Genomic DNA, 24,084 nt, shown 5'->3' on the forward strand with positions numbered 1-24,084 from the left:
GACGCGGCCGGAGACGGCCGCATTGCCAACGGAAACGCCGGTGGAGAGGATACGGCCCCTCTTCCCGACGTTGTAAGTTTTGAATATGGCCGAGTCACGGCGAGAGTGTACGGTTTCCGGCCGAGCTTGGACGATGAACAGTTCGCCCGTGATGCCGTCCTTGGCCCATTCTATGTCCATCGGGCACCCATAGTGCTTTTCAACGGTGCATGCCCAACGGCCTAGCTGAAGGATTTCGTCGTCGTTAAGCACAAACGCGGCTCGCTCTGCTTTGGAAGTGGGAACATTGCGGGTTCGCATTTCTCCGCTGCCGTAGATCATCTTTACCGCCTTGTCGCCACGCTTCTTCCCAATGATCGGGATCAGGTTGGTGTCTTCCAAGAGCGGCTTGAAGACTTGGTATTCGTCGGGATTAACCGTTCCCTGTACGATATTCTCTCCGAGTCCCCAGGCCGCGTTGATAATCACAATCTTGTCGAAGCCACTTTCGGTGTCGATGGAAAACATGACGCCGGAGCCACTGGCATCAGAGCGAACCATACGCTGCACTCCAACCGAAAGTGCGATGCTCATGTGATCGAACCCTCTGGTCTGGCGATAGCTGATGGCTCGGTCGGTGAAGAGCGAAGCATAGCAGCGGCGGCACGCATCCAGGAGTGCATCTTGACCCGTGATGTTCAGATAAGACTCGAGCTGGCCGGCGAAGCTTGCATCAGGCAGGTCCTCGGCTGTCGCGCTAGAGCGAACGGCAACACCTAGGTCCTCAATTCCCGTCTTCGCCGAAAGCTGTCGATAAGCGGTCTTGATTGCGGTTGCCGCATCCTCTGGCCAGGTACCACGGAGGAACAGACGTCGCACCGCATGGCCCGTCTCAGAAAGACTTGCTTTCCCCGATTGCCATTCCTCGATCAGCGTAGCTATCTTTTCCCGAATACCGTTGGCGTCAATGTACTGCCAATAGGCGTCCGAAGTTGTTGCAAAACCAGGTGGCACGGCGATCCCCTCGGCTTCAAGGCCACCGATCATCTCGCCGAGGGAGGAGTTCTTGCCGCCGACTAAGGCGACATCACTGCGCGTCAGATGTTCGAAACCACGGACCATAGCACCGGCAGTGTTGGTGGCGTTCATCTTGGAGACTCCATGTCCCGCCATGATTGCACATAATATACACTAAGAAAAAGGAGCTATGCCAGCCGCGAATTACATGTAGTGTTATGGGCTTGTGCGGGAGGCTGATAGTTCAAATATAAATGAGCCTTGAGGCCTGCACAATGAGCACCTACGTTGGGGAAATAAGGAAGGCCAGTTCGAACATTATCGACGGACATTCGGTCATGCCAGTCCCCCTTGGGTCCCTTCTAGCCGGAAGGTCCGTTCTTCAGCCAGCCAGCCTTTGCGTGGCGATAGGCTGGAGGCGAAATAACACCTAGTCTCCTCATCTTGCGTCATTTTCGTCGGACCCGAATGTTCAAATGACGACCCGAGGTGTCATCAGACCGGTCACCAGACTGTGGCATACGCATTGGGCTGATCGAATCCAAACCTGACCTGGTCTACTGGCGTACCGTGGTGGCGAACCTGTGCTGAGCGGGTACTAGGCCAACTTGGCAGAGAAATAAATGCTAGAAACGCCTTCTCCTCGCCTCCCTACAGATCCACCCGACCTCTATCGAAAGTGGGGGTTCCAGAGGTCATGACGCCCAGCTGCCAGTGCAGGCCTGCGGGGGAGGACGAGATACCGTCAAACGCCTAGTGATGTGGTGTTTGGCCTTCCCCGTTGACTCGGTCCTGCAATTGTTACAGCTTAATTACCGGGAGGACTTAGGATCCTGGGCCAAGTAATTGGTTTCGGGCAACTGATGATATAATTACAGCCTAGTCAAGAAACTAAGACTGGAGCTCGTGACCTTATGTCCCCTCGTTACTAGTTAGAAAGCCAGAGGGCGATACAGAGGGTGTTATTACCCTAGATACCGTCCTTCTCTCTATAAGACGACGCTAGTTTCCAAGCTTCTCCATCATGTGCTTCACCCTCTCGGCTGATCTAGCAATAGCAGCATTCTCCTCCGCTTCAAGCGGTACCTTGAGCGTCTTCATAATTCCCTGCCTCCCGATAACCACAGGCAGGCTGAAACAGCAGCCGAACTCGGGTTGGAAGTGGCTGATGGGCTGGACATCCCCCCGGTCGAAGCTGACAGAAGTACAGATGCTTGCCACGACAGAGCCGATGCCAAACGGCGTGGCACCTTTGGTGCGGAATATGCTCTCTGCTCTCTCTTTGCACTCTGCTGCCAGTTGGTCGTGGCCGAAAGCCATCGGATGGGACTACCTTGTGGAGCGGGATGCCATTGATGAGTTGCCGACGACCATGCGACGACCTGGGAACTGCCGTGCACGCCCAGCACGGACAGTTGGACTGAATTAACAGCCACCTAAGTAAAGACGGCAATAATTAGCACAGCCCAAACTACTGTAAAGTGAAGGTGATTCCAGCAATCGGTACTGTCAGTAGCACCAGACGTACTCCGGTTTTGTCTGCCAGCAGACCACGAAGCCGCACCGACTCGAGGAAGGTTCCCGAGCCAAAGACCTGGAACTTGGGGAGCCCGCTGAGTTCCTGGGCAACCGAAGTGAGGAGATCGACGGGGTTGGACACGACAAGGACGATGGCGTCGGATCGGAACGGCGTCATAGCCTTCACCACGTTCCGGATCACCGAGACGTTGCGATGCATATGCTGAATGTTGGTTTCGCCTGAGGTAAATGGTATTAGTCGGCTGCAGAGGAGAGGGAAGCAATAGCAATAGCAAAAGGTCAAGGCCTCCTCCCTCCACTTCTCTCTCCCAGTCTCTCTCCTCAACTTTCTTTCAATAATTAGATCCTTGCTAACCTAAGCTGTACTTGGACCCTGCAGTAATCACCACGATGTCGCATTGGCCTGCCTCATGATGCGTGGCCGCACGCACACGTACAGTGCCGCCGGCGGCATAAGCAACATCAGAAAGATCGCGGACCTGGGCGTCTCGCAAGTCCACCTTGACATCAACCAGGAGCAGCTCGTACGTGGCGGACCCGAGGATAAGCGCATACGCAACGGAGCCGCCCACCTGGCCAACGCCGACAATGGCGATCCTCGAGGTTGACTTGGTATCTTGGGGAGCCATGTTGAGGTATTAACATTTGATGGTGACGAGCGCAAGACCACAACACGAATGCAACTTAAGGGTTGAGGCGAGTCACGGATGGATTAAAACAGAATACGGGTGTTGAATCGTTGATGGTGTGACGTGACGTAACGCGACGACAAAAGTCCCCAGTTCTTCCAAGTCCCCATTTCCTTGTCGAAACCTATCATGATGAGGTCAGTGTCCGTCCATTCGCCCGGCCACAGAGAGCCTAGACTCCTAGAGATGCACACACGGGCCATGATCTAAAAATGTATCCTGAAATTGGCCAGTCGAAGTCGAGTATCATACGCCATCCCGACGGGAGCCGGTTTCCGTTTCGAGTCCGACACTTCGGCTTCGGATACAGGAAGGGCGGCACTGTTAGTGCTTGTGGAGGCCAGAAAGGTGGACGAGTGGATCTACTAGGGCGTGGTGAGATGGAGGAGATATACTACTAAGGCAACCTTGAGATTACTATATCCTTGATAACTAGGAGCGAAGTAGTAGCGGGATAGTTTAGGGGTGGACTTCTATGTTAGGGCCGACCCCGGCTTAAATTCCCATTTGGCTCCCCGAGTCCCAAGATACCCTCCCTGGACCCTGTATTACTATTATCTTTACATGCTATTACGATACTGTCGGAATATCTACGCCAGAGTTACGTCCCCGCACGGGGACGTGACGGATGGATGGATGGATGGATGGAATACATGGATGGATGGATGGATGGAATTTATTTCGCCCGGAGGCACTGGGCCTATAGGGCCTTAGCACGCTAACTACATTCGGATCAAATCGTTTTGCCTTTAACTCGTACAAGCCCCCTACTTCTTCCCTCTTTCTCGCTGCACCATTTACCTCTTGCCTTGGTTGTTGTTAGCAGATCAGCTTGGAGTCTACTTTCTCCAACTGTTCAGCGTCCTATCTTCAGCAGCTAAAGCGGGACCTGCTGGTTAAGGCTCGTGGTTGAGACTCGTGGTGTTGAGTGTCGGCTTCTTCTACTGTGACTGGTCTAGGTTCTCCTCCTCATTCAGCTCCAGCCTTCCTGTTGCCATTGCGTATTTGATCGTCGCCCGGACTGCCTTCATATCTGGTGACCAATGCCTTGTATCTGATGGCGCTTTCCCTCCCAGATAGAACGAGAGGCTTCCTCGTCTTGCCACTGTGCATTGCAGCATGTCTTCCCTCAGAGCTGTCCATCTCACGCATCGGAAAAGAAAGTGTTCCACTGATTCCCTCGCTTGTCCACAGGCACAAAGGTCTGACTCGACCGCCCCAATCCTGCTCAAAAAACCGTTCAGTCTCGCCATTCCGGTTCGGAGCTGCGCCAATACGCAGGCCTCCCTTCGCTTCAGCTTGTCATAGAGATGGCGCGTGTGCTTGCCTGGTAGTGCTGCGTCCATGGCCCTTTGAGAACTTGCCCACGCTTACAGGTAGAACTCTTGTCGCCCGTTGTCTTTCCATTGCCAGCCTCATCGCGGTAGACTTGGCCTGGGGTATTTGGGAGTCGGGTGTGCGTCCTTGCTTCGACGCTCTCTGGGCTGCTGCCTTGGCATCTGACCCCAGCGCGAAGTCAATCTCCGCTGGTATCCACAGAAAGTTGACCGAGTTCCCTCTTTGTCGGTGCAGCCTGGCCAAGTCCCTTCTTTACGGATGAGCTGGTTGCGGCCACGATTCCCGAAATTTTGTTGACCATCTCGGCCGCCTTCCCTCGATCGGCTTCGAGCGTCGGTCGTAGGCGAGGTACCCAGGGCGGGACGGCGTATTCCTGGATTGTCTCCATCCGGTCAACTCGTACTCCTTCGGCCACGCGGGCAATTTTCTGCAGCGGAGATACGAATCGTACGGTGGTCCGGACTTTCTTCATCGCAAGGGGATGCGTTCCGGGCAGCGTGTGGATGTTGATCCACAGACTGGCTGCTGCCTGGGCGTGTCGTTCTCGTACGGGGTAGATGCTCGCTTCAGCTTCCACCACGGCTGTTGCCGCGGTTCGAAAGGCTCCCGTGATGGCCAGGGCCCCGATCTTCTGCGCCCTGTTCAGCCAGCTCAGTGCCTTTTCCCCGCACGCATGCATCCAGACATTGGCAGCGTAGTCCATGACCGGGGCTACTGTCGCAACAAATAGCTGCCTCGCTGTCCGCGGGGAAAGCATCTTCAGCCTCTTCAGGGCCAGAGCGGCTGCGAGGCCCTTAGCTGCCGTCCTAGCAATGTGCTGCTTGTAGCGGACTTCGCGATCCATCACGACACCTAGGATTTTCGCACTTTCCTTCGGTTTGACCACTTCGCCTTTGACCGAGAACGGTTGTTCTGAAAATCGCTCCATGTTCCTCGTGAAGTGTATGATGGCTGTCTTTTCGCCTTCAAACTGCGCACCGCTCCGTTTCTCCCAGTTAAGGGCTTTGTCGATGATAGCTTGGATTCCAGTGCGGTTCGACTCCGCTGACGGGCCCGTTACCCCAGGCAGTGTAGTCGTCCACGAAGGGCAATTGCGCCTCCGTTCGCGTCGATCTTGTGCTGCACTAGGTCGGCGTTGAAGAAGAGGAACAACACTGGAGACAGCGGCGATCCTTGCGGAAGACCCGCTTGGGGCAGCTCTTGCCGTCCAGATGTGAACCCGTTTACGGCAATGGTCGCTGTGCGCTTGGAGCAGAAGGCGTCGATCCACTTGACCAGGGGTTCAGGTATCCCTCTTGCCTTGAGCCTCTGGAGAAGCCTGTCTTTGAAGACCCCATTGTATGCGCCCTTGACATCGAAGCTGATCAAACTGAGCACCTTCCTAGCTCTCCATGCTTTGTAGATGTGTTCCTGAAGCAGAAGGAGAGCCTGTTCGGTCGAGCGTCTCTTCCTGGCTCCGAGAGTGGTTGGCGGGTAGAAGGCCGCAGGTCTCCACAGCATGGGATAAACGCTCCGCAATGACTGCCTCCAGTATCTTACCCAGCGTGGGAGAGCAGCGAGATGGGTCATTCCAGGACTTGGGCTAGAGTAGTATTCAGCTCTTCCCTAGGCTTCTTCAATGGGATGATCTTGGCATTCCTCCACTGGCTGGGGATGTCGCCGTCTCGAAGCGACGTCCGGAATAAATGGAGCACCCTGTCTTTGACCACTGGCCAGAGCTGTCTCCATACCATTGCCGGTAGACCGTCTTCCACCGGGCGCCTTCCATGGCTTAGCGGACAGGACCTTTTGTTCTGATCTCCTCCATTGTTAGGTCTGGCATGTGTACCGGCGCCCGTTGAGGTCGTTGGCCCTCGTCTTCGATTCTCGCTGGCAAAGGTGGGAAGAAGGCGGTGAGTAACTCCTGCGCTTGTTCTGCTTTACCCTCCGTGATGGAGCCATCGGGTCGGACGAGCGGGGGTATCTTATCGCCCATCGTGCCGCTGCCGGTTTGCAGGTACTTCGTTGCTTGCCAGATGTTAGCGTCATCGGCCAGGAAGTCGTGCCAATGCGAACTCTTCTGTCTGCGGGATGGCGTCATGGTACTCTTTGGCTGCCATCCTGGCTCGTTGTTCGAGCTCTGGTTCTGCTTGCCCCATCCTACGTCGAGATCTCGCCTGGTTTCTCCAAAACGTGTATGTCTGGCGAAGCCGTGTCAGGTCCGTTGTCCACCACCGCTTGGCGTATGGTGAGGGCTTGGCTTTAGGTGTCAGGCCGTAGACCGCCTCGGTTACCGCTGCCATGAGCCTGTCCGTCTGCTGCTGGACATTGCCGTCCCAGGGGATGCGTTCGAGGTTTGCTGCCGAATCCACCACGTCCTAATTTCCGTCCAGGGCGCGTTCTTGAAGAGGAACCTCGTCTCACTGGGACGGTCCTCCACCGTGGTGTCAAAATCTGTCTCGATTGCTCTGTGGTCTGAGCCATGGTCGCAGGGGTGAATCGTGCATCTGAGTAGTTGGTCTGCTAGTTCTGCAGAGGCCAGTACCAGGTCGATTGTGCTCTCAATGTCGCCTGACTGCCACGTCTTCGTGCCTCTTGGGAGGAGGCTGCAGAGGGAGTGTTCGTCCATGAGGTTGATGATGCGGTCTCCCTCGCCTTGTCTCCGTGGTGAGACATCGTCCCCTCCCCAAAGCTGGTCGTGGCGGTTGAAATCGCCCGCCAGGATGATATCCGTTCTCGTCCCTGTTCCGTTTCGAAACCTCCTAATCAGTCGGTCAATTTCCCTCATTGCATCTTCCAGTGCTTCGTCACTACCACCCTCCACATACACTGACACCAACAGCACTGCCCGGTCTGGGAGCCGGATGCGTGCTGCGGTGAGGTCTGCCGACGGCACTGGAATCTGCTCGACCTCTATATCGCTTCGTACCCATAGCATGCTCCGAATTGGCCACGTGGCTTCTCGTCTTGTCGTTGGTATCAGCTTCGTCCAGTTGTGATGACTCATTGGGACCGTCGTCACCGAGCCTTCGATCAGCCTGGCATATGGTTCGGAGATGGCCAGCACTGCGAAGTCCTTGAGTCCCTCGTCGCTTAGCAGACTCTGCTGCACTTCTCTCCGTTTGCGGACGTTGAACTGAAGGATCTTAAGCGTCTTGGGCCCCATTGTTCAACCAGCGTACCCGACAGTTCTTGCTAAATGACTCGTGTGGTCCTCTGCATAGCACGCACTTCAGGACCACGGACTGACACGTCTTGTGGTGGTGACCCTGTTCCGCACACCTTCCGCATCTTTGCGGCTTTTTGCAGGCGAAGGCCTTATGGCCGATTTCCTGGCATCTGTAGCACTGGGTTGGGCCTTCCCGGGGCGCGAACACGGTCGTGTAAGCGGATTCTCCGGCCAGATGGAAGTAACGCCCGTCTAGAAGTCGCCTCGCTTCGCTGCCCTTCGTCACGTAGACGACCATAGAGCCGTAGGCCTTGCCTGTATCCTTCCTGCTGAGCCAGGCGATCTTGGCAATGTTGACGTCGTTCTCTGTACCAAGGGCTTCCATCGCCCCTGGTAAAACGTTCCCCTCGGCGTCGAGGACCGCTGTGCGGTTGGCATTGTCGATCCTCACTGGGTAGAGCTGATCCCTCAGCACCCGTACGCCCGGGACAGTGATCTTTTGTGCTGCATCCTTGACAATCCTGGTCTCGTTTTCGTCTCTACAAACCACCTTGACCCGATCCGGGTTCCGGGCCTCCTTTACAACCGCAGCGCAGCGCCAATCTCCCATGTTCTCCAGTGTCCGGACCTCCGCCTCGATTGCTTTTCTGACATCCGCCACCTGGACTTTGTTCTTTTCGTTTTCCTCCACTCTGGATGTGTCGATGGTGCAGAACAGCGTGTCGGTAAAGGATGAGGGTGTCGTGTTCGACGAGGAGAGGGTGCGCACCCCGCTTGGTTGGCTTGATGGTGGGGTGCGAGCAACTTCGGCGTACGATGCTCTTGCGCTTGGCTGGGACGAGGCCGTGAATACCGGGTTGCGTATAAGGACGTCGATCTGGTCTCGAGCTTGCCTCAGCTCCTCTGATAGCTGTGCCTTTGTGTTCGCTAGGGCGCATTCCATTTGACGTTGGTATTCCTGGAGCTGATGGTGTAACTCTTGAATCGTGTTCTGCTGCTTGCTGACCACGTCGCGTAGTTCAATGATTGTATCGAGCATCTCGTTTCGCTGTGCATTGAGCACCTCTAGGAGTGTTTGTAGCGCTGTCTTCCCGGTCCCAACTTCGCTGTTGGTCGCATTCCCGCCTCCTAGCGCGCGCGTTCCTCTCGAAGCGGCGGTCCGCGTAGCATCGCTCGTAGTCCTTCTCGACGCGGTGGTTGCGTCTTCGATCGATTGCATTGCTTCGCGAACTTTCGCACTCGGTTTCGGGGCGCGGCTCGGTCGCTTCAGCGGGGATGGTTGGTCCGCCACCTCGACCACGATCTGGTCCTGCGCCGACCCCGCCATTTCGCCGTCCTTCGGCAGTGCCGCTCGACTTTTTCAAAAGTTTAACTTCCCGTGAAATTCGCGACAACGCAGAGCGTCGTTCCTCCTGGGTTCATCGGCCTCCGCGTCCGTTGTATTTTTCGGTGTCTCTTGTTTTTCCCGTGGGGTGACACCGGTTAGGGGGCTGTACATGTTTTTGACCCAATGGTGGAATGTTGCAAGTCCAAGTGCCCCCTGCACTCTTGCGTGGTTGGCTTCGGCCGCTTGAAACCGGTCGGATGAGCCAAGGGCGAGCCAGGGGTGGGCCAAGTTGCTCTGACTCGCTGCGAGCAAGAGGGAGGACTACCCTTGACAAGCAGAGGGGGTTAATTTATACAGGAGGGGGACAGCGATACTGGAGGGAGCCGGCTGGTAGGGGTGTGGGTTTCCCAGGCCGGGATAGATGGAATAACAGTACTCGTTCTCCGCAAAAATAACAATCTCGCTCAAACACCCCTAGTACCCTCGCGGTTATCACTTCACCGTCTTGCCCATCACCGACAGACGATAACATGGAAGATCACCCTCCCACGACGACGGGTGCGTGACATCGCGACAATGGACCCTCCCAGAGTGTGAGCTCGAGTGCTCGGTTACGTTGTAAGTCGCCCTCGAGTGCGTGTATATAAACACCAGCCGCGGCCCCCAGTCCGTCAGCACCTTGATGGGAATCGGCCCGCCCTCCATCGCCGTGGAGCAGCGAATCGGCACGTCGATTGAAAACCCCCCCCGCGTCGTCCGACCTCCCCCGGAAGAAATAGTGGAAGGGGCCCCGCGTTCTCAGGTAGATGCGGTTGTCCAGCCGCAGCAGGATGACCAGCAGAATCTGCCGGTTCACGCCCGTGACGGCGACGACCTCGCTAAAGGAGCGACAGGAGAATTGACCGGGTAGGAAGCTGCTCCACGGCCAGTGTTCAACGCGGATGGCCTTCGCTACGAGCAGGAGGAACGCGGCAAGCGCCCAGCAGAACATGCTGACGTTGAAAGGGTCAACGCCGTTGATGCGCTCGCCCACCACGAAGCCGACGACCAGTCCGCCGATTACTAGCAGGCCCAATGTATGGGTCAACCCGTATCCCTAATTCTCCAATTTTCTATCTCCGCCCCTGGCTCCGCGATAAGCCTGTCCCCCTAGCATCTTCTAGCCTCCTAGTCCCAAACACCACCAAGGCCTCGCCTTCGGGTACATGATGGGCAGCTTATAGAACGACGAGAGCGAATTCGAAGATTTGCTGGCTGCATACCCCGCCAAGCTGAAGGCCACGGTTGACGACGAGCCTAACAGCTATCGGGCCCATTTCGAAGATGTGACGCAGGAAACATAGGTATTCGTGGGGGAGCATTGCCGAGGTGTATCGGACCGGAGAGAATCCCCATGAGCAACGACATAAGGAAGGCCGCTTCGGCGACGCATCGCGCCGCACGGCGAAAACATTGGTGGTGTGGCCAAGACGACACGGTTGGAGATCCAGTCACCCACACTGCGCGCCGCCTTCGCGGCCCTCGCGGGGGACTATGTCAACATCAACTTGCACAAGAACCCCATCATCATTCCCGAGCCCTATGTCGAGCTGTACCACTGCCAGAACCGCATTCGGGCACTGGTGGCCTTGGATTCCGATATCGTTGACGATAAATTGCGTGGAGAGCTGAAGCTGTTGCAGACGTTCCAAACCGACTACCTGACGCGTACCCTCGACGGCCTGCAAGCCCATGAACCGAACGGGCTAATCACATTTGAGCTCCTCCGCGTGATATTTATTCCGGGATCGCTGATTATCCTTCCGCATCGTCGTTTGTACTGTACCCAGTCGAGGTGTACTGGGCGGCTGTAGTCCAGTGGTGTCAAGTTCTGCTCTACAATAACAAAGAGCCCTACTGTGAGATTACGGTGGGCTACACGGCCTTTGACAATTTGTCTTTTGGAACTGCGTTTGCTAAGCTAAAGGTTAACGATTTTCACCGAGATCAAACGGACCACGGATCTCCCGGTCTATCCACTCTCGCATCACCCTGAAGCAAAAGCCCTACTATCAGCTCTGAAGATACGAGGGACAGAGTACAAGAGGTTGTGCGAGGATTCTAGTACCAACAAAGCCAAGGAAATCATACCGTCTTGGGCTGTCACTGCCACTATGACGGGCCGTTCTGGGAGGTTGCCAACGGGACAAGGGGGGTTTTCCAATCTAACAGACGGGAGTACGCAGACACCTGGGGTCTTCTACACCACCCCAAATTCACAGGTGAGGAGTCCCAGATCTTGTCCTCCGAGCGTGGAGAGAGTGCGCTGACGGTGAGAGCTACAGTGCAAGGGCCGAATCGTAGTCCAGCGCTGCTCAAAGATCAGATTGTAGATCAGATCTATCAATCCAGAGCAGTCCAGTCGATTCAGATCGGCCATTTCTTCAGATCAGTCGGATCAGATGAGCACCTTACAAATCTGATAATCTGATTGTTATCTATACCATACTTTTGGCCCTTGGTCAAGGCACCGAATCCCTTCATTTTGAGTGTTAATTATAGAGAGGTGGATGAATGTGTCGGGTATTACTTTTTCCGGGCCAGAACAAGCCCTGTCTAGCGCTAAATTGCGGATTCCGCGCGTCGCTCTGTCCACTGTTTGTACGCGCGCGCGTGTGTGTGACGACCACTGAGGCTGATCCGATTCGCCAGTTAAAGTTAACCCAACCTCGCAATGTCGACTGCTGCACAGAGCAGCTACGCAGCCTCTACTGCAGACAATGCCAACAACGTTGCAGCAGTCTTCCTCCCCCGCCCTCGATCTCGACTGCGCACCATCGCGAAGCAGTACGACGAAGCTGCGCAGCAAACCGTCACACATACCGACGAGCCATACAAGATCGTTTGGGGGAGCCGAACTTTCGTCATTAGCGGTGTTCTAAACAAGAAGAAGAGCCGTGGCCGTCGTTCCTGGATTACTCGTGAGGGTTGGTTCCTAACGGAGCTGACGACAACAGGAAAGGTCAAGCAGGATGTCTGGTGCTGTCGACGCTGCGATGCCTACGGCAAGCCCCAGTTTTTCAGCGCTCAATCAACCTCGGCCTCGCAGGGACACCTTCTAAGGCTAGCATAGCCCTTGCCGTTGTTCTAATCACGTTGCTAACGGTTACAGGTCCCACAACATCGCCGAGGACAGCCCCAGCCGGCCAGACAACGAGATGACCGTCCTTGACATCCAGCGAGAGGCTAGCAACCGATCGACCCCTTCCAGCATTCCACAAGCGAAGATCAGTCGGGCCCGGGAGCTTCTAGTAGGCTATATTGTCGACGGCGACTTGCCCTTTACTGCTCTTGAGAGCGTCTACATCAAGGAGCTCTTAAAGCAGCTAGACCCTGGATTCGCCCAAGAGCTCCCTCACAGTAGATCGACAATTGGAAGGGATATCAAGGAGGTTTTTGAGTCGAAGATGATGGCGGTCAAGGCTGACCTGACGAAAGCCCTCAGTCAGATTCATATTAGCTTCGACCTTTGGACCTCTCCAAACAACCTAGCCATGATTTCAGTCTTTGGGCACTTCATCAATCAGAAGAAAATGCCCCAGAGCAGGTTGCTAGCCTTCCGTCGGCAGCTAGGGAAGCATTCTGGGAATTACATCGCGCTCACGATCCAGGATATTCTCAAGGCTTGGGGAATTGGGAAGCAGGTGGGTGTCTGCGTCGCCGACAATGCAGGGAACAACGACACATGCCTCAAGGCCCTATATCGATCCCTCGATCCCACCATAACCGACCGAGATATCAAGGCGCGTCGAATGCGATGCTTCGGTCATGTCCTCAATCTTGTTGTTCAGGCTTTCCTTTTTGGCCAGGATGCTACCTGCTTCGAGAGGGATGCTTATACCCTTTCCCTTTGGAGTGACGACGAGGCTGAACTAGCACATTGGAGAGCAAAGGGACCTGTTGGAAAGCTTCACAATATCGTCAAGTTCATCAGGGCGTCGCCGCAACGATCCGAGGCATTCCGACAGCATGCTAAGGAAGCCCAGACCTCTGACGACTATCTGTTGTCAGAGGAGCCGACCTGGGACCTTGGCCTCAAGCAGGACAACAGCACGCGCTGGAACTCAACTTACCTGATGATCGAGAGGGCTGTCAGGAAGAGGGATGATATCAACAGCTTTATCTTGGAGCTTGATCTTGAATCTGATGGTGACAAGCGGATCCCTGATGCTGACAAACTAACCACCGACGACTGGAAGGCCCTGATCGAGATCAAGACGATCTTAGAACCACTCTACAAACTGACGATAAAGACCCAGGGATGGGGGCAGTCTGGAACAAGTGGTCGACTTTCAGATGTTCTAATGGGGATGGAATATGTATTGGGACATCTTGAAGGTTACAAGACTCTATACGACAAGGATTCCGGTCTTGAAGCTGCTCGAGCAGCTGAAGCTTCGGCGGATCTAGCGCGTAATCAACCAACCAGTCTATCGCAGCTTCGATCGACGCGGCGGCTGCGCTTCAACGAAGGGGCCCTGCCTTCTCATGCCCGCGACGAGTACGTCACGATGCCCGACAGCGACGGTCTGCTTAGACTCCAAGCTAGAGAGCGGGCCAGCATTCGGGCCAGCATCAACAATGCCTGGAAGAAACTTGACGAGTACTACACGAAGCTTGCGGATTCCCCTTTGTTCACTGCAGCTATCATTCTGAATCCAAATCTCGGCCTTCGGTGGCTGCGGCGTCGGTGGAGGGATCCCGAACAACATGAGTGGCTCGTTGCTGCGAAAGATGGTCTCAAGGAATACTTTGACCGCTGGTATTGCAGCTCTGATGATCCCCAGCCTCAGGGTCGATCTGTCTGTCGAGATTTAGGCCGGGAGGACGATGCTTACGAGGCCTTCGTCAACAGCGGAGTCAGTTCCGATGAAGATGGTAACGAGGACGAGATTGACCGGTACTACAACATGAAGGTCGGGGGCAACGTCGATCCGGTTGAATGGTGGATCAGTAATAAGGCTCAGTTCCCAAAGCTGTCTCAGATGGCCCTTGACATTCTCGCTATTCCAGCCATGGCAGCTGACTGCGAGAGGTCCTTCAGCATTGCTAGGCTTACTCTGAGCTCCCAGAGGCATGCAATGAAGTGGGAGACTATCGAGATGCTTCAGATGCTGAAGAACTGGCTTAGGAACGGCGATATCGTCATCGGAGGAGTCATGAAGGGCAGCAGGCCGGATTGGGGATCGATTAAGGGGCAGCAGGGTTACGAATAGCTGCATTTGTATGTCAGTTCAGTCCAGTTCAATCCAGTCCAGTCCAGTCCAAGGGTCGAGGGAATCAATCCGATCAGATCAGGAGGGTCTGTCTGATCTGACTGATCTGAGAGCAGCGCTGTCGTAGTCGACCCCCCTGGATTCATCGAGGAGAATCCAGCTTATCGTGACCATGTCCGGATGGATAGGTCAATCCCTTCTTCCATTCTTCGTGGATCGGTTGGGTCAGAGGAGCTATCGAATGCGCCTCCCGGGATACCAAGATCAAGGGCGGCGAAGACCGCCATGCGGGACTGGAGCTCTCGAAAGCGATTCGGGAGTCCCTCAAGACCGACGCCAAGAAACCGGCGTCGCCTTCAGCCTCCTCGTCGCAGACCGGACCCACGGATAAGACCATCACCGACCTACAGCTCATCACAATGCCGCCTATCATCCCAGGATTCTCCATGAGCAATCGAACATGGGGCTTCTACCTGATGGACGCCATCTCCGAGATTCAGTGGAATCCCAACGCATATGCCGCCCTTCAAATACATCAGAAGCAGAAGGATTCGATTTGGAAGCTGGTGGGTGAGCATCGGAATGCTGGTTCGGGATTCGATGATTTTGTGGCTTGAAAAGGCAAGGGCCTTGTTTTCCTCCCTCACGGGCCGCCTGGAGGCGGTAAAACGATGACTGCTGGTAAGCCCCGTTTACTGTCCCTGACAAGTGTCACTCTGACTTGGTCGCGGCTGACGCGATATTGAAAGAAACAGTGGCGGAAAGCTTGATGCCCGCTGTATTATACAACCGGGGGCGAACTGGGACTCAAAATCGACAACATTGAAAAGGGACTGCGCCTCATCTTTCAGCCTATTCAACGATAGGCGGCCATTTTGTTGTTTGATGAAGCGGATACGTTCATGGCTCGACGAAGCGGGGACAGTCTGGAAAGGAATGCCCTTGTCTCAAGTAAGTCCACCCACCCCTGAACTGAATCGTCGCTAACGTACCTCGCATAGTTCTCTTGTGATTACTCGAATATCAATCAGGCATCCTTCTCTTAGCCACGAACGGTCTAGGTGACTTTGACGAAGCATTCTACTCGAGAATGCACATTCGGATCGAGTTTAAGCGACCCGAGGCCGACGGCCGCGCCATCATCTGGGCAGGGATTGCGGGACAAGCCAACCATGAGATTACGCCAAACGAGTTCAAGGCACTCGGCACCCTTCCTTTGGATGGGCGGCGCATCAAGAACGTGGTCCGGGTAGCGTCACTCCTGATCCACTCGCGGGCAAGAACGGCGAGGATGAGCTTGGCAGGCGTTAAAGATGCGTTGCAGATCTCGGCAGGGGATCCGAATGATGGCGAGGTAGAGCCACTAATCAAGAGATTTTGCAGCTGAAGACCTAACTGAGGCCAAATGTAAGCAATGCGTGTAACATCCCAATCGTCGCAAAAGTGGCGTATTTCCCAGTTGCTACGACAATGGCTCGCACCCTCTGTCTGAGACTGAAAGCGCCAAAAAAAACTCTATTGAATCCAGTCCCAACTCCTCAGACCTCGTAAACCTTTGTCTCCCCTAATTATTCTCGCCAAAAGCTGGCAAGAATCGACGAGAAACCCATTTGTACTCGTCTCAATCAATCTATTTCTGTGAGAGAACAAAAACGTCATGCAAACTCAAATTCTATCCGTCCCTTCATATTCCTATTTGAAGCCCAGACACATACCGCATTCCGTCTACTCTTTGAAACCAGAACTACCAGACACCGCTCTCCCAAAAGACTCTTGAAAACAACTGTTCACTCACACCCGTACAGCCCCAAACAACATCCAACACTATGGCACCAGGGCACAACACCAGAAGCCGCACCCGCGAGCCGAGCACACCCCCCCTCAGCATCGACCCGCCCTTGGCCGAAGTAACCCCCAACGCACCCTCGAAGCCGCTGGCCCAGCGTCCAAGGAAGTCCGTCAGCAAGACAAAGGCCACCAAGGCACCCACCACCAGCCCCCGCCGCTCCGCACGCATCGCCCTCCGCAACAAGCCCCCACCAGCCTCAGACACTATCATCACTCCCTGACAAGGCGAAGGAGGAGGAGAAACCAGCCGCCCCTAAGACCCAAAACTTCCACCAAACCACCCACACCGACCGCCGACCCGGACATCCTCGAATCGATCGAGAAGGACGACGACAACAACGACGACGCCGAAGCCAGCGACACCGAGTCCGAGCTGTCCGAGCTGTCCGACGGCCTGTTCGAGCGGGAGATTTCCGCGCGGGTGGAGCAGGCGGAGAAGCCGCTTAAGCAGAAGCTGGCGGAGGTGACGGCGGAGCGGGATGAGGTGGTTGAGTTGCTGGAGGCAAGGGGGAGGCGGGTGAGGAGGCTTTGTGCTTAGGTTTGGGGTCGGTAGTGGGGGTGGGCTTGGTGGTGGCTTGCTCTGCGTGGGGTTGTGGAGGGCGTGATGACGCCTAGTATGGAGAAGAAGTCCCGGTGGCGGCTGCGGCTGAGGGTGCAGTTGAGGCCCTGCTACCGACCTACAGAGCAGTCAGTGTAAAAACAGGGGTTCGGGCTGCTATGTGTACTTATGTTGGAACCCCCGACCATCGCTTGAGAATGTCCCCGGAGTCAGATAATTAGAGCGAGGCTCTACTCACTATACAATTACCTGATTTTTCCATGTTGGTATGTTCCGGTGTTGTAATGTGTCTCGACAGTGTACCTACCTCTTTTTAAGTTCCCCTTTCTTAATGTCGTGAAACATCTGAAACTTGTTGATGTTTATCATATCTGTGTGCGGTACAGTAAGGTAGTCCAAAGGTTTCTGTCGCCCCGGTATGACCGTGGTTCTGGCACGCGTTGGAACATTCCCAACAGCTTCCGCCATTTTGAACCAGGTGTATTAGTAGCGCGGCGGGTCTGTGAGTGATTCCTCTAGCTTGACAGGTCAAGCGGAGGCACTCAATGTAGGTCCACCACGATAAAGGCGTGACTTTCGTGCACCTCTCGGTCAGGCAGTATCTGACAAAAGTGACAAGCCGATCAACTATGCCTGGGACGTCACGGTTGGTGGATGAAAACCACCTTGGCATGGCCCAGCAATGTTTGGAGACGCTAGAGATGGCGTTCGCCGCGACTGAATACACTCAAGAATCGTGGGATGCGAGTCTAGTTCAGTTCCACTCTTGGAGTACGCTACAGGGTACGGCTTCGTTTACGCTGCTTGAGTGTCCAGCCCTCCCGAGAACCTCTTCAACTTGAACCGGCCAATATTCTAGCAGGAATTCCTGACCAGGCGCAGATGGGTCAAAGCTTACAACTCCTTTGCCGTTTCCAATTCCGGCCTGATCCGAGAGTAATCTCTACTGGGGTTGGCGGCCTACTTCGACTTGACAGCGTTAGGCACGCTTGCTCTTCAGCCGCAGCGTTTCCCGCAAAGGCCGGGTCGGAAAGTGATGAGATTTCTTCAGCGCCTACGAAGGTCTACTAATCCCCATGGAAACATGCTGCCGACTGTACTCGTGGTGGCCCGTGAGAGGGACAGTTGCTCCATGGTTGAAACGTTGGTCAAGGCGGGTGCAGACCCTGCCCAGGCGGTAAATTCAGGTGGCTACACCGTACTCAAGGGGCCAGGATGAAGTTGTCGACCGCAGGGCCGATAGAGTACAAGGTCGGCGTCCACCCGTTGCCAACTTCCCAGCCGCAACCCAAGTTACGCAACTCACCCCCCTGGGTGTGGCAGCCGTCCTTGGTAATGAGACATTGGCGGCCCGTTTGGTTGAGGCCCAAAGAACAGACATGAAGTACCGTACAATCTCGCGAAACTGCAAAACCTAGCCTATTAGGGCCTAGTGCCTTGAGGGCGCTCGCCAATCGAAGCCATGCAGTCAGTGGATCTCAGCCACAGCCAAAATTGTCCTCAGTGCTGCCCCTGATCAGCTTGTTCCTCCCGTATTGGCCAAAGTTGGCTGCAGTGGTTGTCTTGGTGCAGCCAAAGCCAGCTGCGGCCCACTCTCGCCAGCATCGCTGGCGAGAATTGACTGAGGAGCCATCGCGTTGCGATAGAAGATGTGGCTGTGTGGCTCAACTGCAGCAAACCCTGAGGGCTTCAATTGGTGGGCGTCCGCGCGACACTAGGCCCTAATAGGCTAAGGGGTTTTCCAGTTTCGCGAGATTGTCCGGTACTCGGGAGCTGGGGTGGGAACCGTGGTATACCCGTGCTTGCCGTGTAAAGTGCACGTACATTTTACACAACTGGGACCACGGAAAGTGCCAGCGGCGCAAGTACCTCTAGACAGGCGAAACAAAGTGTGGGGCAAAATGCAAGTTGGACAAAATACCTAGGCGATTTGTCGGCGCACCACGATCACAAAATTGTGACCCCTGCAAGCGAGCACCAACCGGCACCATGGCGCACCGCGCTTGACACCCCAAAACTCACCCGACCCCTGCTCGGTGAGAGCAGGCAAGGGCACACTGCTCAAACCCCTGTTCAAGCAGCAATTGGTAGCCGTGGTTGCAAGCCAAAAAGATCAAGAGAACGGACAAGGTTCGGGTGGGCTGCGGCCTGGGATGTCACATCCCATAGAAAATGCGAGAAGAGTGACCATGGTGCACCCACCCTACCTCGGACCCTACCTCGTCGCCCTGCCTCGCGAGCTCCGCGTGAGCCGCATATCGTGCTCAGAGCCAACTTCGTCCACAATCTATTTTCCACGCCCACCACCTTCATGCATGATCCCGCCCGCCATCTCACCTACCCCCCCGCTCACCGGCGATCCTCGTCCGGTTTGAAGTGGTCCAACCTCGCTGGTTTGGAAGCCATCGTCTCTCCCGGCCGCCCCGGTGCCTTTGGACAACACACCGTGGCTTGCAGCTCTTCGCCCACTCCCCACTCAACGTAAAGGCGATACCTGTTACGGAAATTTATGGAAACTTTAAGTTTTGGAAGATTGAGCCCGCGACCGAGACGGACCTTGTCGCCCATCAGCGAATCATCCCCCCACCCTCCGTCGGCAGGTTTCTTGAGGAGACCCATACGGACACGCCCCTGATCGGTCGGCCGGTCAGTTTCCCCCTTGCAGGCAACGCGAGAGGTGTACCCGTCCCCTGCAATCCCAGTTGCTTGTTCCACAGAATAGAGAAGCATCATGTGGGACTCTGCGTGCTAGTTGCTTTTTATCACCGCCCTGGCCACGCTCTGCAGGACTCAGAGAGCGCCATCAGGTTCAACTTGCTCCTCGCTAACAGTCGGTGCCGGTGGGTTGCTTGCCCATAAAAAGGGCTCGATACCCACGGCAATATCCATTCTTTTCATACCTCCCATCATCATCCCCCTTCTCTTCAACATCACCTATTATCGACAGCCTAAAACAAACCCGACTTCTCTCTCATCGCCATCACTCGTCAAACATGTGTGAGTTCTTTACTCCTGCCGCTGTTAAACCTTTAGTGACTCGCCGTGGCCCGATGAAGCTAATAAGCACCCGGGACATGCCCAGCCGGTGGATTCGAAGACATCACTGCCGATGGCCTTATGCAAGGAATGGGCGCATGGGTCGAGACGGCGCTGGGCGTATGGGTCGAGATAACCCCCGGCATTACAGTCGGGCCCGTCCAGATTATTCCTATCACGCCTCCATCCTGTAAGTCCTCTGGCTCCTTTCCACATCCTCATGTCCGCGGTTGTGTTGACCCCTGGTAGCCTGGGCGGGACTCGGTGCAGGAAACAACATGGCGGGACCTCTGGGATATTGCCCCTCTTGGTCACCAGTTCGGGCGTACTGTAGACTCGGATATGGCTGTGGCGGTAACTGGCATTGGCTTGAAGCGGCTGGCGACGCTCACGTTTACCAAGTCGGCGCCGTTATATTTGATGCCCTTTGAGTGACTCCAATCTGGCTTCGTCAACGGAGCCACGTAGCGAAGTTTGGCAAAATTGGGAAAGCATGAAGTGATAGTGAACAGATAGTCGGGGCCAAGTGAAGAGTTTTCAGATTGTTGGAGCACCTACTCATTTTCCTTAGACGAGTGACTATATACTGGCTACATTTTGTGGCTCTCTGAGGCTCCCTCAGAGCGCCAGGGAGCCGGGCTCCCTGTGATGTCGATAGAGCAAGCCGCTCTGTGACCTGATTGGTGTTCTTCTTCCAGGCTCTCTCAGGCTCTGAGAGAGCCTGACAGAGCCTCGTTAGTTAGTTAGTTATTCCTGGTTGGTTACTTAAGCGATTGGCTACGGGGCGACCCGCGCCCCCCCAGTTGGTCCCAATTCGTGACACGATACCTGGTATTCCCTACAGTCACCAACCAGATATCCATGAGGAGACTTGGCAAGGTGCGTGTCCATTGTGCGGGAGAGGCGACGGGGTTCAGCATCGTAGCGGTTGATGGGGTATTCAATCTTCTCCGCTACGTATCCTAAAGAACTGTTAGCAAACAAAAAACCAGCGATCTCTCGCAGACTGACTTCGGAAATGCTCCAACTGCCCTTGCCCGATCTGACCCCGAAGTCTCGTACCTTGTATTCCAGCCCGAGCTCCGCAAGTAGGATTGGTATCTTAATTCCATTTGGAGTTGCCGCCGTGTAGAGAGTAATGTCAGTCTTTGTGGATCCCTGGAGCCAAACTTTGAAGATTTGGCTCCAGGGATCACTGATAAACGCTAACCCGAATCGAAGCGGGCCGGCGTCACCAACGCCCACCCCATTCGGTTTGTTTCCGTCGGGGTTGCAACAGTGCAGCTTCTGTTGGCACCTGCAGGTTGGCCTGTGCACAAGCCCACCCACAATTCTTAGTTTCAGCTGGTGCAGCTTTAGCTGCAACAACGACTCAATCCTTTTCTGAGCACTTCCTCTGCCTCAAGAGCTTCACCGGGAAGTTCGTCATGGCCGACATCCCAGGCCTGGAGAAAAAGCCTGGGCTACTCAAAGGCTCTCAGTGGCTCACTCTGGATTTCGGCAGACATAAAGTGTGTGTGAGAGTTACTATCTCTGAATTGTTTCGGAAGGACAAGACGTGCCTTGACAGTGTAAAAAGCCCCAATACCCGAATCCGCTAAACGTCAAACTCACCCCGGGGGTGACCTAAGTAAGGTCCGGCACGCGAAACTGGGATCCTCGGTGCCGGGACGATCTACATGGTGAGTGTTGTGCTTGCCCGTGTTGTATTGGGGGGAGTAAATATGCGACGCGCGAATCGTGAGTTGTGGACAGAGCTGGTACTTATACCCCGCATTGTCGGGGACAACGTTTGCGGAAACCGGGCTGTCACTAAGTTCGCCGTTGAGGCGGTTGGGGTTATGCGGGTGGTTTGGAATCATGTGGCGACTAAGAGGAGCAAGGCGAACCGTTGGGGAAAGGGAGTGAGAAGTTTACCCTTGGACTACCGTAGAAAACCTGTAAATTTGTCAGAAGCACCTCCGAGTGGCTGCCCCTCGGTGATGCTACCGCATGTTGTTGGAAATCCAACAGCCAGAGTAGCAATACTTCTGAACAGGGCGCGCAATGTAGTGCAAGCAAGGTCACTGATACGAGGCTTCAATTCGTGATGCAATTGTCTGACAGTCTGATTGATGTAACTGGAGGAAAAAGAGAGCCTCTCTTGCCTCTGTGCCCTCGGAAACGCTGCATTGGGCCCGGTTTGGTGGGGACATACACGTTTTGGAGAAACCAGGCGAGATCTCGACGTAGGATTGGGCAAACAGCACCAGAGCTCGAACAACGAGCTAGGATGGCAGCCAAAGAGTACCATGACGCCATCCGCAGACAGAAGAGTTCGCATTGGCACGACTTCCTGGCCGATGACGCTAACATCTGGCAAGCAACGAAGTACCTGCAAACCGGCAGCGGCACGATGGGCGATAAGATACCCCCGCTCGTCCGACCCGATGGCTCCATCACGGAGGGTAAAGCAGAACAAGCGCAGGAGTTACTCACCGCCTTCTTCCCACCTTTGCCAGCGAGAATCGAAGACGAGGGCCAACGACCTCAACGGGCGCCGGTACACATGCCAGACCTAACAATGGAGGAGATAGAACAAAAGGTCCTGTCCGCTAAGCCATGGAAGGCGCCCGGGGAAGACGGTCTACCGGCAATGGTATGGAGACAGCTCTGGCCAGTGGTCAAAGACAGGGTGCTCCATTTATTCCGGACGTCGCTTCGAGACGGCGACATCCCCAGCCAGTGGAAGAATGCCAAGATCATCCCATTGAAGAAGCCAGGGAAGAGCGATTACACTCTAGCCAAGTCCTGGAGACCCATCTCGCTGCTCTCCACGCTAGGTAAGATACTAGAGGCAGTCATTGCGGAGCGTTTATCCCATGCTGTGGAGACCTGCGGTCCTTCTACCCGCCAACCACTTCGGAGCCAGGAAGAGACGCTCGACCGAACAGGCTCTCCTTCTGCTTCAGGAACACATCTACAAAGCATGGAGAGCTAGGAAAGTGCTCAGTCTGGTCAGCTTCGATGTCAAGGGCGCATACAATGGGGTCTTCAAAGACAGGCTTCTCCAGAGGCTCAAGGCAAGAGGGATACCTGAACACCTGGTCAAGTGGATCGACGCCTTCTGCTCCAAGCGCACAGCGACCATTGCCGTAAACGGGTTCACATCTGGACGGCAAGAGCTGCCCCAAGCGGGTCTTCCGCAAGGATCGCCGCTGTCTCCAGTGTTGTTCCTCTTCTTCAACGCCGACCTAGTGCAGCACAAGATCGACGCGAACGGAGGCTGCAATTGCCTTCGTGGACGACTACACTGCCTGGGTAACGGGCCCGTCAGCGGAGTCGAACCGCACTGGAATCCAAGCTATCATCGACAAAGCCCTTAACTGGGAGAAACGGAGCGGTGCGCAGTTTGAAGGCGAAAAGACAGCCATCATACACTTCACGAGGAACATGGAGCGATTTTCAGAACAACCGTTCTCGGTCAAAGGCGAAGTGGTCAAACCGAAGGAAAGTGCGAAAATCCTAGGTGTCGTGATGGATCGCGAAGTCCGCTACAAGCAGCACATTGCTAGGACGGCAGCTAAGGGCCTCGCAGCCGCTCTGGCCCTGAAGAGGCTGAAGATGCTTTCCCCGCGGACAGCGAGGCAGCTATTTGTTGCGACAGTAGCCCCGGTCATGGACTACGCTGCCAATGTCTGGATGCATGCGTGCGGGGAAAAGGCACTGAGCTGGCTGAACAGGGCGCAGAAGATCGGGGCCCTGGCCATCACGGGAGCCTTTCGAACCGCGGCAACAGCCGTGGTGGAAGCTGAAGCGAGCATCTACCCCGTACGAGAACGACACGCCCAGGCAGCAGCCAGTCTGTGGATCAACATCCACACGCTGCCCGGAACGCATCCCCTTGCGATGAAGAAAGTCCGGACCACCGTACGATTCGTATCTCCGCTGCAGAAAATTGCCCGCGTGGCCGAAGGAGTACGAGTTGACCGGATGGAGACAATCCAGGAATACGCCGTCCCGCCCTGGGTACCTCGCCTACGACCGACGCTCGAAGCCGATCGAGGGAAGGCGGCCGAGATGGTCAACAAAATTTCGGGAATCGTGGCCGCAACCAGCTCATCCGTAAAGAAGGGACTTGGGCCAGGCTGCACCGACAAAGAGGGAACTCGGTCAACTTTCTGTGGATACCAGCGGAGATTGACTTCGCGCTGGGGTCAGATGCCAAGGCAGCAGCCCAGAGAGCGTCGAAGCAAGGACGCACACCCGACTCCCAAATACCCCAGGCCAAGTCTACCGCGATGAGGCTGGCAATGGAAAGACAACGGGCGACAGAGTTCTACCTGTAAGCGTGGGGCAAGTTCTCAAAG

The 24,084-nt window shown here is 55.3% G+C and overlaps 8 protein-coding genes across 8 annotated transcripts in view; 4 read left to right on the plus strand and 4 right to left on the minus strand.

Annotated features, from left to right (window-relative positions):
• The window catches only part of CHGG_06879 (uncharacterized protein), a gene marked incomplete at both ends in the record, with an annotated part of 2,412 nt that extends 1,260 nt beyond the window's left edge, over positions 1-1,152 (minus strand). The window contains 2 exons of the mRNA XM_001224534.1: positions 257-345; positions 538-1,152. Of these exons, the coding sequence (XP_001224535.1) occupies positions 257-345; positions 538-1,152 (704 nt within the window). The remainder of the gene's footprint in view (positions 1-256; positions 346-537) is intronic.
• Positions 1,153-2,467: 1,315 nt separating this feature from the next.
• On the minus strand, positions 2,468-3,164 carry CHGG_06880 (uncharacterized protein; the record flags this gene model as incomplete). Its single annotated transcript, XM_001224535.1, has 2 exons — positions 2,468-2,754; positions 2,891-3,164. 2 exons carry the CDS (start codon positions 3,162-3,164, stop codon positions 2,468-2,470), a joined length of 561 nt encoding a protein of 186 aa, XP_001224536.1.
• A 1,576-nt stretch (positions 3,165-4,740) lies between these two features.
• Positions 4,741-9,208, minus strand: CHGG_06881 (uncharacterized protein; the record flags this gene model as incomplete). The annotated part of the gene is made up of 7 exons (XM_001224536.1): positions 4,741-5,494; positions 5,623-6,016; positions 6,348-6,718; positions 6,774-6,900; positions 6,966-7,647; positions 7,724-8,891; positions 9,084-9,208. 7 exons carry the CDS (start codon positions 9,206-9,208, stop codon positions 4,741-4,743), a joined length of 3,621 nt encoding a protein of 1,206 aa, XP_001224537.1.
• Positions 9,209-10,111: 903 nt separating this feature from the next.
• CHGG_06882 (uncharacterized protein) lies at positions 10,112-10,890 on the plus strand (the record flags this gene model as incomplete). The annotated part of the gene is made up of 2 exons (XM_001224537.1): positions 10,112-10,238; positions 10,448-10,890. The coding sequence occupies 2 exons, from the start codon at positions 10,112-10,114 to the stop codon at positions 10,888-10,890; spliced, it is 570 nt and encodes a 189-aa protein (XP_001224538.1).
• Positions 10,891-11,750: 860 nt separating this feature from the next.
• On the plus strand, positions 11,751-16,678 carry CHGG_06883 (uncharacterized protein; the record flags this gene model as incomplete). The annotated part of the gene is made up of 8 exons (XM_001224538.1): positions 11,751-12,091; positions 12,189-14,029; positions 14,320-14,378; positions 14,481-14,858; positions 15,159-15,243; positions 15,324-15,646; positions 15,821-15,839; positions 16,098-16,678. 8 exons carry the CDS (start codon positions 11,751-11,753, stop codon positions 16,676-16,678), a joined length of 3,627 nt encoding a protein of 1,208 aa, XP_001224539.1.
• Positions 16,679-19,175: 2,497 nt separating this feature from the next.
• CHGG_06884 (uncharacterized protein) lies at positions 19,176-19,432 on the minus strand (the record flags this gene model as incomplete). The annotated part of the gene is made up of 2 exons (XM_001224539.1): positions 19,176-19,193; positions 19,256-19,432. 2 exons carry the CDS (start codon positions 19,430-19,432, stop codon positions 19,176-19,178), a joined length of 195 nt encoding a protein of 64 aa, XP_001224540.1.
• Positions 19,433-19,692: 260 nt separating this feature from the next.
• Positions 19,693-20,166, plus strand: CHGG_06885 (uncharacterized protein; the record flags this gene model as incomplete). Its single annotated transcript, XM_001224540.1, has 3 exons — positions 19,693-19,696; positions 19,782-19,925; positions 20,111-20,166. 3 exons carry the CDS (start codon positions 19,693-19,695, stop codon positions 20,164-20,166), a joined length of 204 nt encoding a protein of 67 aa, XP_001224541.1.
• A 1,841-nt stretch (positions 20,167-22,007) lies between these two features.
• Positions 22,008-24,019, plus strand: CHGG_06886 (uncharacterized protein; the record flags this gene model as incomplete). The annotated part of the gene is made up of 3 exons (XM_001224541.1): positions 22,008-22,557; positions 22,643-22,869; positions 22,973-24,019. 3 exons carry the CDS (start codon positions 22,008-22,010, stop codon positions 24,017-24,019), a joined length of 1,824 nt encoding a protein of 607 aa, XP_001224542.1.
• Between the last annotated feature and the right edge of the window lie 65 nt (positions 24,020-24,084).

Source organism: Chaetomium globosum, genomic scaffold (assembly GCF_000143365.1).
Source record: "Chaetomium globosum CBS 148.51 scaffold_5 genomic scaffold, whole genome shotgun sequence".
Classification (NCBI taxonomy): Eukaryota; Fungi; Ascomycota; class Sordariomycetes; order Sordariales; family Chaetomiaceae; genus Chaetomium; species Chaetomium globosum.